The 14582-nt window shown below is 47.2% G+C and overlaps 1 protein-coding gene across 1 annotated transcript in view; it reads right to left on the bottom strand.

Moving 5' to 3' along the window:
• Positions 1–2498, bottom strand: part of LOC135819184 (uncharacterized) — an 8309-nt gene extending 5811 nt beyond the window's left edge. Inside the window, exons 1-2 of the mRNA XM_065332348.1 lie at positions 1390–2498; positions 83–406 (exon numbers count right to left, since the gene is read on the bottom strand). Coding sequence (XP_065188420.1) covers positions 83–406; positions 1390–2415 — 1350 coding nt within the window. The 5' untranslated portion in view covers positions 2416–2498. The remainder of the gene's footprint in view (positions 1–82; positions 407–1389) is intronic.
• Positions 2499–14582: the final 12084 nt, after the last annotated feature.

Below are 14582 nucleotides of genomic sequence, written 5' to 3'. Positions count from 1 at the left end.
GTACACAAGGTGCACGTGCACACATACACGATCGCACCCCTGTTTTGTGCACACATTGATACAATTAGTATCTAGAACATACCTGCTTGTCCGCTGCAGCTCTCTCAGAGAGTTGCTCCAGTAAGCCGGTGATTGTTTCCTTCTTTAGCACGTTCAACACCGACTGGGTGGCAAAGAAGCGGTTCTGCAAATCTGTCAGATCAAGCATCACGGCGGGTGCGTGCCGGGAGTTGGCCGCTTCATAATGAGCTCCCTGTACTTGACCTGCGGTAGCGGCAGTGCTCCGGCCGCCCTTTTCTGCTGGCGCGGCGGTGGAACCTTTGTGTGACCGAGAGACGTCAGAGCTGCTTGGGGCGTGCGCCATCTTCTGCATTGGTACAGCTGAGTCAAGCTTTTCTAGAGCAGCCTTTAAACAGAGAAACCACAGATTGGAAACAAGGCGCACACAGAGAAGGAACATAATGTCAAGCAATTGTCAAGAAAGACTCGGATGGAGAGCCAAAGATTAAATTTAAAAAGAAGAGAACAAAATGTTACATGCATGTTATCCGTAGTTTGTGTCCAATACTAACTACGGATAACATGTCACATTTTGATCCTTTCCTTTTTTTAATTGTCAAGAAACAGACACAGTGCCCAAGAATTATGGTAACAAGAGCACAAACATAGAATAACAATTGGAAGCAGGGCTTAACTTGTATGACTGTCAGCAGCACATTCATTGTACAGTGCAACTCGGATAAGGGCCGTGCGGGGAAGAGAACAGTATACTTAGTATCCAATGTGCTTACATGGTATCCAATGTGTTTATTCTCTTAGTGGAATGACATGGGAGAGTAGTCCATAAAATAGTGTGGTTTTGACTCCCAGGCTCTCCATCCATTCCAGTCGTGCTTGGGGCAGGGTAAATTCAAACATGCTCACACGAGGCATCACTATCAAGGCTACCCTGGGATAAGCAGGGCGAGGTCACATTCATGATGGCAAGACATAGACCATGGACAACGCAGAACTTCCAAATCCGTGGGCAAACGCACATCGTTCGCTTACAGTACGATCCCGTGCTCTGTAAAAGTACACGAAACGAACTGTGTTCCACCCTGGGTTTGGAAGACCTACATGTACATGTTTCACGAAACATGTACATGTATCATGTATCTATCACAATTATTATGAACGCGACCACAACCGGTCGACTCCAAGAGTGGCCCAGACAAGTGATGCCATATGCTAGCATGCCTAAATTTGCCCTGCCTCAAACGCGTGTACAACGGGCAGCCCGGAATTCAAACGCACAGGATTTAGCGTTACAGTCAACCGTGGGCTCTCCGTTTGAGGTACATCTCCCTGATGCACGCGTACGATGTACAATGTACTACCGGTACTTACACTCAACTCCTTCATGGTGGCGTTAATTGCGTCACGAACACCGCGGTGTGCCTCGTCCACAACTTTGGCTTGGCTTGCTGCCGCGGACGGACGGCCGCCCGACCCAACCAGTGCCTTTCTGTTTGCGGCCTGCTGCTGGTCATGACGTGACTGACGAGCGGTGAACGTGGCACGGCGAGTTTTCGGCTCTTTGGGAGACTCCACGGCATTACTGTCTCTGGTAATGACCTTGGGTTTGCGTCGCAGTGAGGCCAGTGCTGTGGTAAGGTTCTCCTGTCGGGCCTCCAGCGCTGTGACCAGGTCGGGCACGTTTACGTAGATTAGGGCTAGAAGCTTTTGCACTGCTCTGACTTCACTGACAAACGATGTTGCAGGCGCTGCTTCGGTCGTCGCCAGGAACAGACCCAGTTGAATAACCAAGTCGTGGCAAGCACGTACCGGGAATTCCATTTTCGACGAACTCGCTTCGCCGCTGCTAGGATGCTGTTCGTTCGTCGTCCCATTCATTTTATCGTCCATCGAGCGTGCTATACCATCCAGGAGTGTGTGCAGGAAGGAAAGAAAGTGTATGTCCGGACTGAACTCGCGACCCAGCTTGGCGTAGCGAGGTACTTGCTGATAGACGGCAGGCAATTTGTCATCGTTGAGAGCGCGCACGACGTCTACACACGAGCTGAACTGACGTCGTTCGATCAAATCGTCCAGATGCTGCAGGGTATCGGAGTGCTGTCGCGGCTCCGTGGCTTTCTTCAAATCCTCGTCGGCCCGTGGCGATATCAAGGGGGATTTCGATGGAGGACTGGCTGCATTGCGACGAGTCTTTGGCGAGCCAGGCAGCGGAAGAGAGGGTAATTGTCGCCGCTTTTTCGACCGTTCGTCCGGATTCGTCTTGCTACGCGAACGAGATTGGCTTGACGGCGAGTCGCTGCTGCTACTGGGTGATGCAGATTTGTCGGCGCGGCGAGCCGAGCCAGGACTTGCGTCACCCAGCCATTTCTTCAGGCTCGGAGTGCGTCCCAACGGCATGGCGACGACGAACACACAAGAACAAGAAACACGAGCACTGCAGTGAGAAACGAATGAGCGAAGAAGATTCAGATGAAAGAGGATGGATGGATGGGAGGAGGTGTTCCAGTCCAGTCTACACTGCGCTGTCAACACCATGATGCACGAACAAAAATATTTTGACGGCCGGGACCATGGCATGGGGACGGCCAACGATAGTAGCGCTACCGGCCATCCATCATCATGATTGTAGATCATGGTAGATGATGTAGATCTACGTCATCTACATGATGATTGTAGATCAACATGATCCACGCGTACATCATGTAGATCCTAATATGGATTCTACAACTCCAATAACTGGACGGAAAATCCACGCTGTTTTACAATCTAAAGTAAAGTCTAAAAAGCCCTGCTATGCTGAATGACGAAAACAGAGGGTTTGGGGAACTACAGTAATGATTATTGTATTTTACAAACAAGGCCAGTAGGACTACTACAGTATTCACTTCGTTTTGGGTATGGGTTAGACATAGGGAAGTAGTTCACTGTACTCGAGTCCACAATACTATGACTGGAAGGTGGGGCGCAGCACACAAAGCTTTGTGAAACCTATAAAGGCAACTGACTGCGACTTCCGCAACGTACTCTAACCGACATATTACTTCTCCCCCGCCAGTTGAGGAAGAAGACATTAGTCAATGTAGCATTGACCATGGTGACGAGTTCGGGAGAAGACAGCGCGGCGTTCGCTCGGTTTTGCCAAAATGGGTCAGAACTACAGTGTTGCCAAGTAATTTCCGCCCAAAATCGAACACCATTTACCGCCAATTATCAGAAAATCCAGAATATCATCAGATTCTAAAATACGAAGAAAAATTTGCTTCTTTGCCATGTTGTCATGAACTAACACTTAAGTCTTTGTAACAGGGAGTCGCATTTTACGACTCCCTGCTTTGTAATGTATGAATGTACCCGTCCGTATTCATGGCCAGCATACACTGTCAGTATACTTGTACTTGTTGTACAGCCTACGGCTACAGCGCCACTGAACTAATACATGATAGTAGAGGTACAGTACTTCTAGCAAGAGGCAAGGATGAATTTATAGAAGAGAAAAATGACCAGGGAACTATCTGGCTTTCAGCTCTAGCACATCTTGGATGCGCACTCCAACAGCCTTCCAACTTGGAAAGGTTCTAACATTATAGGAGGGGAAGGTGAGAGCAACCAAGACAAGTACCATATGACCTGAAAGTCTCAGCTGTGGAGGACGCTGGCGGATGTACAACCATGTTGACGACGATCACCTTCCCTTCCGGTGGTGTCATTTACGTTAGAACCTTCCAAGTTGGCAGCAGCTGACGCGGAGTACGCTCTTCCTCTTTTCTGCACAGATGACCAAGCCCCTCCATCCGGCGACACACAAGACGGGTTGCTAGATCGTCTTGTCTGGCGGAGTTCCAGATTGCCAGAACCTCGGTGTTAGTCAAGCGGGATGTCCATACAGGTATGTCAAGTTGAGTGATGCCCAGCACACACACACACACACACACACACACACACACACACATACACACACACACACACACACACACACACACACACACACACACACACACACACACACACACACACACACACACACACACACACACACACACAAATGGACGCACATACACACACGTACACACAAACACACACACACACCACACACACAGGATGCAGATCAAAAACTAAAATGTTACATAAAATTGGGTTTCACAACACCTGTGAGTGTCCATGCGTTGAATCACCTGTAGTAGCTGCTGCAACCTGCCAAGCGAGTACAAGAAATCTAGTTTCCATGGCACTGGAATGGTACTACACTGTAGTATTCTTCTCACTCAATAGCCAAGGGTATTCAAACGATCATGTCTGGGGGACTAGTGTACAGGACACAGTGTATTTGTGCATTGTACACCAGACCCCCTCCCGCCTTTACTGCTTGCATCAACCTGATAACCAACATGGCTGCTCTAGTACTGGTGAGCCTTAGCAACATGGATCTGGCCTTAGCCACTGATGGACTGTTGGAACTTCACACTAAGAAAATATTGAAACTACCGAATGCCACACAATGACTGCTTACAAGAACCGGACACCAGTTTGATCTGATGCACATGTCCTACTGGGTCATGGTTGGCAGGAAGGGGGAGCCCTGCCGGAAAGCACAACGCTCAACACAGTGCATCGTCACAGCTGTTGTTTGATAGAAGTGATCACCACCAGATCTAGGTAAGCAAAGAACACGCAAAGAGCAGAAGAGAGCAATTTTAAGGAATGTTGGTTACAGTCACATGTTGTGACTCCCCTCTACAGTGTGTTTATGAATGGAATTTTACACCAAAACAAAACCTTTCACTTATGGGGGCCGGGGGGGGGGGGGAGGAGGAGGAGGGGGCGTCGAGGCTTGTTTCGTATGGAAAAAATCGGTAGCTGCCACATAAATGCATTCAGATGTTGTCAATATTTTTTTGTTCAGCAAGGTGTGTGTGTGGGGGGGGGCAGGTGGGTAGAGGGGGTTCGGTTCCTTAAAATTATCGATACACCATTCTATAAGAATCGGATCAAAATTATAAATTGGTTTTACTTACCAAAGAAGATTTGAGGATTAGCAGGTATGGCAGTGTATCCACATCCCATGGCTGGCTATTCGATTTGGATAGTACCTTGGTAGAGCTCAACGCACAATGGTAAGTAGCAAGGACCATGACAATAGCATGCAACCTTTCAGGATGCCGATGACTTGTTAAATATATTGGTTATGAGAAGACCTATAGATCGATCATGCGGCAGGGACGGTATTTGACGGTGCTCTTGACACGCATGTCCGCGTGCTTCGGAGGTCCGACACGATTGATGATCGTGTTGGATGATGTTGGATGTTGCCGGTAAGGTGTGAAGCTGTGCTCATGGCTACAAATGTGTGTAAGCAGGATTGCACCACCTGAGTAGAGAGACTGCAGACAGAAAGTAGGAGAAGCGACACAGTGAGAATGTTATAGCGCAAGCTAGATCTGAACACAACAGTTGCATGCTGTTGCCAGCACAGAGAGCTACCATATTTTACCGGTTGTAAGGCGACCCCAGTTATAGGTCGACCCCCGTATCCGGAGGTCTCAATTCTGCATTTTAAAGTGTTCACCCAAAGGAGCACTACTAACCACCTCCTGCTACTAACACATCAACAAATCATGTGAAAATTCCTTACTGGAGGGTTTAACGACCCAATGCTTGAAAAATGCCAATAAACTGGCAACAATGTGTACACATGGTGCACTCGTGCATGCAGTGCAGGTCATTTTTTGTAAGATACTGATAGTTCCCGGTTATAAGTCGAATCCCGGTTGTAAATCGACCCCCACCCTTTCTCCTTCTATTTTTAAGTCGTAAAAGGTCGACTTACAACCGGAAAAATACGGTACGTATGCTTGGCACGACTGAACGTCACTGAAGCCCGTGACAACGATGTTGTGATTACTCAGCAGCAGCAGCTTCATAATGCCGTTCGAGTTATTGCTCGAGTAAGTAATAGTAATTATGCATCGTCCAGAGAGTATGCATCTACATCACTAAGGATTGGAAATAGAAGTACCTAGGGACTTTCCCGAGTTGAGAACGTTTCCTGAAGTAACTCTAGTGCTTCATAAGTTTATGACTCGCAGTGCTATTCACAATCTAACGTGACAAGTCATAGGCGTATAAGCAGCAACATTCAAGTACAGTCGAATGTCACTTATCCGACCACTTCGGGAATCAGGCATGTTGGATAACTGATATTATTTTTTATGTGCATATATGGCTGAATTTCACTGATTTATGTACACAATACCCAAATATACCACATCTACTTCAAGTAAATGCATATTACACCGTATAATATACAATTTGAAACTCGGATGTTGAGCCATAAAAAAATGTAGAAATAAAAAGGACATATGGATACGAGTTAAGAGTAACTTTCCATCACTGTAACTGGATGCTATATACAGTCAGAAAGTGCAATAACTAGGCACAAAACTGACAGAGTACTGAGACATTCGACGTCCTGACACCTAGCTTCAACACATCTCCGTAGCGGTAACCGACAGCCTTCCAACTTGGAAGGTTCAAGGTTATGGAAAGAGCAAAGAGGGGAAGGCAAGCGCAACGAAAACGAGCAAAAGCTACAGTGCCAACGGAACAAAGAATGTCGATTGTTACTGGACGATGACGAGACCAGTACGATATTTGACAAAGCGGTCTAACTACAATTCGAAGCAGCAAAGCAACACACCACCCAACTTGGGGTCATAAATATCAAAGATAAGTAAAGGGGAAGCTTTGCGAAAACGAATTGTACAAGCCGAAAGCCAAACTCCTACAGTACTCCTCATGCATGACATTGTGATGGACTAGTTGACTACAAAACAAGTTGTTTCACACGACGTACGTTTCGCCGTATGGCTCGTGACGGCTCATCAGGTGTGCAATTTAAAACTCGGATGTTGAGCCATAAATACATGTAGAAAATATATAGTATCCAGTTACAGTGATGGAGAGTTACTCTTAACTCGTATCCATATGTCCTTTTCCTTTCTGTATAATAATTATACATGAACAAAAAAGTTTTATTTTATTTATTTTTTAGAATTTTACTGTTGAGATTCATAAAATTACCACTACCGGGATTGTCGGATAACCGACGTGCTAGGATAACTGGCGACCGGATAAGTGACATTCGACTGTACTGTGAAATCAACAGTCACTTATTGAACGTACTTACTGTAGTCTGGTGTAGAGGATTGTTTACAGAGGTGGAACGATGGATGTCCATATCATGTTCATGGTAGTGACAGTGACGGTGACGTTGGTGGGGGTGACGGCGACGGTGACAGTGGTGCTGGTGCTGGTAAAGCGGATGCGATTCAGCACACTCGTGTGAAACAAGACGGGAGTGGAGGACTTGCTCTTACTTGCCGAATAATGGGCGATGGAGATGTGGTCATGCAAGTACAGCACTCGCATTGCCGTTGTCAGCTATGCAGTTGGTGGACGACTTTCAATTGATCTAGTGTACAACACTCACATGCAAGCGTAAGCACAGCACACAGCAGCATTAGCAAATATCCCAGAACATCTCTGTCAGCCTGTACTCTTACGGTAGCTGTGTTTAAGCCTGTGCAAAGAAAATTACATGTTAGTCATTGCATATTCAACCCACCCTACCCCACCTGTGGAGAGAAATAACAGGATTAGTGTTACACCTGTCGGGAGAGAAAGAACATGATTACTAAAGAAAGAACATATTAAATTTTAGGAGAGAAGACCCAGCAGAAAGGATGGTATAGTGTGTTTAATATTAGGATGAAGGAGAGAATGAATGAAATATGAAAGGAGCTGCCAGCAGTAAATATTGATGCATAACATGGGGGTGGATCCCACACCAACAAATACTACCTCCGACAAAGTACAAAACAGAACAAGGCTGGCATGTAGACAGCTGTCCCCGAGCAAGAAGCTGCCTAGTGCAACCTTGCTACTTTTCAACGGAGTCGACGGCGGACTGTCGGAGAGGGGACTTTCCCTAGCATACACTACAGACCGCAGCCTCCACCCCAGAACTTCATGCCGGAACACAGCTGCCCACAGTGCCACAAACATGTAGTACAGAACAGGGGTCTAAAGAACTAAACACTACACAAGTCGTGGCATAGTGCCGAGGAGCCAGACGAAATTGCCTGATAAAGTGATTTGATGATATGCGAAATGTGGAGCAATGTGCCCTCCAAAGGGAAATGATTAAAGTGAACAGCACGACCATTAGAATATGAAGAAGAGAGTGGACACGAACAATCACTACACAGTGTGCTCACGGCACTGGATTTCTTTCTTTTTCTTTTGGTGTCTGTATCCCAGTGTGTGTGAGCACTGACTCTGAGTGCTCATGAAAAAATAATAACTTTCATTTTGTTTGTGGTCCTAGGCTAGTACTCTGAGCCTATGTGAACACCAGTTTGGGTTCACAGAACCTTACCAGGGTCTGTGGTCACGTGCTGACCAGACTATAACAAACAACGATCTCTCCAACACGGCCACCGCGTCTTGAGGTCCAGCGACGATCGCACTTAGTACAGCAAAATCGCAATGGAGAATGGGGGCAGTTGTAGATTGTGATAACGCGCCCGTCTTGATGACCGCATTGCAGGGTTTGGGGGAGGGTCGAGGTGGTCGCTAGCGGCACAGCCTAGTCACATGTCCTACCATAGTAATGATATGACAGACACCGAGGACTCAGACAACACACTGGTGACTGCATCATACACATACACAGCAATAATACACATACACTCAATACATTATAGTAATGCCTAAGCTAAAACATTGTCAAATCCTAAAGCTAGAATAAAGCCACGGGTGCTTACCACGGTACCAGGAACACAAACTCAGCTTTAGCGACATCCAACACCACCAAAGTTAGCATAGCGAGTATCAACAGCACCTTGCCTCAAGGAACTATATCATCGACACTGAAAACCATCCACACATACGCACACATACCCACAATGGACTGACAAGAAGGACCAGCTCCCTCCATGCAGAGAGGGTAGCTGGCTGGTGCGATCACTGACATTACTACTGGGCTGACTCTTCTCGGCATATCGACGACTGGACGCTTGCTTGCTTTTTGCGTTGTAAACAGATGCACCCACATCATCTCTTCATGTTGATAGCAGCAATCCAAATCAGCTTTCCGGGTTTGACATCATAATTATTATCATGTAGTAGGGCGTTGGCACCAGACGCATCGGCTTTGCGGACATATTTTCTTCTTGGAAGTCTAACTGAAGGTTTGCGCTGAACTCTTGCACTTAGCCAGCAATCTCTTCTTGCTGCAAGGCTGACATTGCAAGACATGTACTTGAGAACCCCACGTATTGTGCAGTATGTTCCATCCCTTGTATGGTGCAGTATGTTCCATACTTTGGGGTGTTGATCTTTACGTTGGGTAGCCAATGGAGTGAAATTCTTGGCTTTGGAAAGTTTTTCACTGGAGTTACAAAGCACAGTCCACCACAACTGCATGTTCCACACCTCCAACCCTCCCCAGCTCTTCACTTCCAACCTCTACTAACCCTCCTGACATCGCCAACGGCACTAGACTATCGCTGGGTTTTCAAACGGTTGGGAAGATCAGAGCCAGGTCAGACCGTCAGAGCTTCACACACGAATGCAGTGACCAGTACCTTCCTAGGCCAGTGAAAACATGTACATTGGGTATGACATTGTTGAGCAGATTGTGCCCTTCAAGAACCTTGTACTGCAGACCATCGTTCCGTCTGAATGATCCAGTTAGGCAGATCTTTCCAAATCATGCTGGATGCTTCAAATCCGTTAATGTTATGACTGCTAATAAGGTAGCTTGAAGTAGTAGTGAAGTAGTAGATGTTGTATCCGCTGTACCTCCATATCCAGCTAGGTATCGCCAGTGCAGTAGCGTTTGAACAGCCTGGGTCTATTGGCCAGGACTTGGCAGAAGATGAGATGGTATGAGTTGATAGAAGATGAGATGGTATCGGAATTAGAAGATGAGATGGTATGAATTGGTATAAGATGAGTTATAGCCTTCCTTGTGGACGTCACCTTGGCGTGCTGGGTAGACAATGAAGCTGGATGGCTGCATGCTTTGCCAGCCATTGTTGATACATCTTGGGATCGCACCAGCAACAATACTAACAACCAAAGCTACAACACCACCCGTGGCTTATCATCAACCCGACCAGAAATATAAATAGATGGATGGCAGGAAACATGTGACATCAGCTGTGCATAGCGAGGAAACAGGCGACCCCGGCGCACACAGAAAATTCTTTGTCGGACAGCAGCATAGGCGCTCAATAGTGCGATGAAAAGAAACAGGCATGACCTGGCATCCCTTGCATGGGGCCTAGTGGTAGGGTATTCCCCTCCCGGATTTTGAACTTCCCTTTCGTGGATTAGCATGCAAGGTGACTACGACTACTGAGCTACTTGGTGTGCAGCCATTTTCACACCAAATAAGGACCCACACAGACAACCTCATTCATGCACACACACACACACACACACACACACACACACACACACACACACACACACACACAAACACACACACACACACACATACACACACACACACACACACACACACACACACACACGCGTACACACACCATGACTATGGATGATAAGCATTGTCGCTTTATGTAGAGATTTCCTGAAACTGCACCTAACACCGCATCCTGATCCTGTTCTACAGTCATCATCATGAAATGTTTAAAGCTTTTGATCAGAGTACAGAACTCCCGAGACTTTGCAGCTCCACATATACTTCCGCCACGACTCATTTCCAGAATTGCGTCACTTTCCATGATGCTTACCCCATGTATGCCTATGCGATTTGAAATCGATGGCGCGCAACGCAATTTTGTCTACAGTCAAGTACGTACTTTTTGGTCATGGAAAATCACACAATTCTGCAAACGAGACATGGAACTGAAGTTTATGTGGTGGTGCGCACTCTTGCAAGTTGTCTACTCTAGTTGTTATGTGGCCATGGATGAGCTGGACTGACGGTTGTTTTTGTACTTCAGAAGTATTCATGACTCTGGTGTGTGGGCTCACCATGTTTTTTGTTTTGTTTTCAAACGTGAAGGACCTAGTCACGACTAACATACGAGTATGCCCGCAAACACAAGAGATCATCACGAGTTTTAAAGTGAAGTAGAGTACTTCTTTTACTTCAGGTCAAGTCCAGCTCTGTGTGTGAGTATTTTAGTTGGTTGGTATGAGATGGAAGTAACCACAGGTATGTTTTAAAGTGTAACCATGACCTGAAGGGGAGCTACAGATATTTGAGAGTGCGTTTGACGAGTGTTTCATGAATCATGCTCTGGACAGTACACGCACGGACAAACGAGTGCGAGCATAATCCACATGTTGTGCTGTGTCGGAATGAAATAATGAAGTGTATTGTACTGAGTGCAGCCCAGAAGAGTGTGCCCACGTGATGTCCTGCTAAGAAAAATACCTAGGTCATGCCTGCCGCCTCTTTTGGGAAATGTGCATGTGTGGAATGGAAGTACGAATGATGAATTATGAATGTCAATATTACAGTGTCAATAATAGAATGTCAATGCCTATCTAACAATAATGCAAGAATTAAAACACACACAATGGTCACCGAACCGGTGGTCTTACGCGTTATACCAATTGGTCAACCGCTGCAGGCATTGATCTTGGCTAGTGAGTACCAGCGCCGGTCGAGAGCGGTAGTTGGGCGTCGTCAGAAGCCACAGGACATCAGCTGATCAGTGGCGTAGTGGCATCACCGCTCCTCTGCCAGACAGGACATCTTTGTCACCGGGGCGTGCAAGGCGACGACAGAGCAGACAAGCATGTGCGGTGCGAGTGTGTGTGCATGTGCATGCAATGAAACTGAATCTGTGCGAAGAACAACTGCAGGTTATGATGAAGGAGAGCACATTTTCAATGCTCACAAATGTCAATAAATTTGGCTTCAACTTTTGAAAAAAATGGCTTTCATTATGTACGCGTTCTGAAGGAATTGTGTAGCCAGCTAGCCAGCAAGCAGAAGTTCCAAGTCAGGTCCAGCTGATCTAGCAGTGAACTTGGGAAATAACTACTGGATTGAGTATCTGCTGTAGAACTTAGCCAAGCCAATTTGGAAAGATTTTCAATGAGAAAGGTTTGCAAATATCCTGTGCCCATTTGACAGTGCTTCCCTCCTAACACTAAGGTTACCACTCTAAGATGTCACCTGCTATGCTATGTTTGTTTTTCAAAATGTGGCCACCTCCACTATTGATCAGCATACCACCACACCATCACTTGTCTATTTTCTCACGCATAAGGTCTCCACCCTCTCCAGAAGCATCCCTCTCCCCTCCCCGGACACAGTCCCTCTTCCCTCCCAAGACACATCCCCTCCCCTCCCCAGGCACATCTTCTCCTCCCCCCCCCCCCCACAAACACATATCCATTCTCGTACCCTCCCCAGATGTATCTCTTCACCTCCCCTCCCCTGACACATATCCCCCCCCCCCCACGCACATACCCATATAATACAGCTAGTCCTAGAATCGAAGCACGCAGTACTTCAGTAACCATAACCGTTACAGCAACCCAGGTAACATGCTAACACACCCCACTGCCCACCTCCAGTCACCACTGCCCAGAGATGCATTTACCACTGCCCAATTCCAGTTATCACTGCCCAAGTCCTCATATACAAACACCACTGCCCACAATTCAGTCACCACTGCCCGACTAAACCTACCCACTCCTCACCCCAAGGGCAGTCACCACTAACCCACTCCTCCTCTTCGACAGCTAACTTCCCAGCCAACCAACGAACACACTAACCCAGCTACTACACTCACTGTGTGTATGTGACTACTAACCCAAGAAGCCACTTGCATGAATACCAATGCCACCAACTTCACCTTCCCACTTGTTAAAAGGCCCTCGAGTTCAAACACCCACATTGGAAATCCGACTAACCCTGATTTCAGTTACAGTCGAGTCCTGCAAGACCAGACGTATAACTGCTATCCTCTCTACGAAGCACGGTAGTGCACCACCTACCCGCGGTGTGGAGGAAAGCAAAGCATTATGGGCACAGGTGGGGGTGGGGTTCTGGGGTTTTGATATGCACAGCTGACAGGACAATAGCCGCACCTAGGTAAAGTGATGGCGGACTAGCTACAAAGTCATTCACACTCAAATGCAGGTAACGAACGTTTTGGCGGAGGAAAACTGGACCGGACTTGTAAACGGGAGAGTAAAGAGGAAAAGTAAGTTTGCCAAGAAAAGCAGCTTACTTGTACAAGTACAATGTCATGTACTTTCATCAGCAAAAGAACGGAAACAAGACCGGTACAGCGTGAACTTTTCAAGCAGAGCGGCAAGCAAACCAGAATGCAGCGGACAAGAACACTACAGCTTGTGCATGCCCCGGTGAACTGCTGCGGAGGCGTGCGGCGGGCGGAGACGACCCCATGGCGACTCGCATGGAAAACCCACCGAGCACAGCATGCACTCGTGGTGTATTGCTATTAGTACCTAGCTATGCCTGCCTACTCATTGCACGTAACGTCGTTACTCACGAAAACAAACCAATTCCTAAGGAGGAGGAAGACGCTTCCGCACACGACGTGCAGCATGAAAGATTTGCAGTGAGCGTTCCTCCACCAAACCAACACCTGAGCTAAATGAGAGTTCTAGACCATCTACTCCCTACTTTGTTCAGCTCTCCGGGTTTAGGTGTGATAGTGCGCCCAATCCGTACATACAGTGTGACATGTGATGCCCTGGGACACTGCTGTACTGGGTGCAGGACAAGCCATGTCCTGAAAGGTGAGAAATGCGCCCAATAGTCTGCTACTGGCCGCCAAGCACGGTGCTCGTATGTACAGTGTAGACTACTTGGTGTACCGTGGCTTCAGTGCAGGCTACGATTCGCTACAAGTACAAGGGGCAAGGTGACAAGTCGATGCCACTGCACCATTGACATTGTATTCCGCTCAAAACTACACAAAATTCGTGCAAGTAAGTAGTTCTCGCAAATGCAAGTAAAGTGTGAGTCAAGTAATACTTAGTTTGCGCCTTGAACCGTTTCACGTCCCAGTGTTCACAGGTCTAGGGCTGCGCAGCGCCCGGCACGTACCCGAGTGACTCAGAGTATCATAGTGACATTGGCACTTGGCAGGATGTGGTCTTGGTGGTGGACGGTTTCCGAGAAAGATAGTTTTCGTGCTGGTGTGACTTAGCGGTGACCTGTGCTGTTGCCGTGTTGGCCTGACCGGCTCATACATGTATTTACCGTCCTACACCATCGCCATCGGTCCTTGCATGCATGTAAACGACGTTACGTACTTGGTCAATCCCAACCGACCAGTCAAAGGAGTACTTCTTCTCACAGGGTGCCCAAAGTATGCAGAGAGTTCATGTCGAAATGCCTATGAACAAAACAATCATTTGGGTTCAATCCATTGCGTGAACGATATATGTATGCATGTAAAGGATTGTTACGCAATGCAAGTGTGAATCACAACCAAGTGTGTGCAATCCATGGGGCAGTAAAGACACACGTAGTGCCGGTAATT

The sequence above is a fragment of the Sycon ciliatum genome, chromosome 6 (genome assembly GCF_964019385.1).
Source record: "Sycon ciliatum chromosome 6, ocSycCili1.1, whole genome shotgun sequence".
In the NCBI taxonomy this organism is placed as follows: Eukaryota; Metazoa; Porifera; class Calcarea; order Leucosolenida; family Sycettidae; genus Sycon; species Sycon ciliatum.
This window is presented reverse-complemented; position numbering and strand designations above follow the sequence as displayed.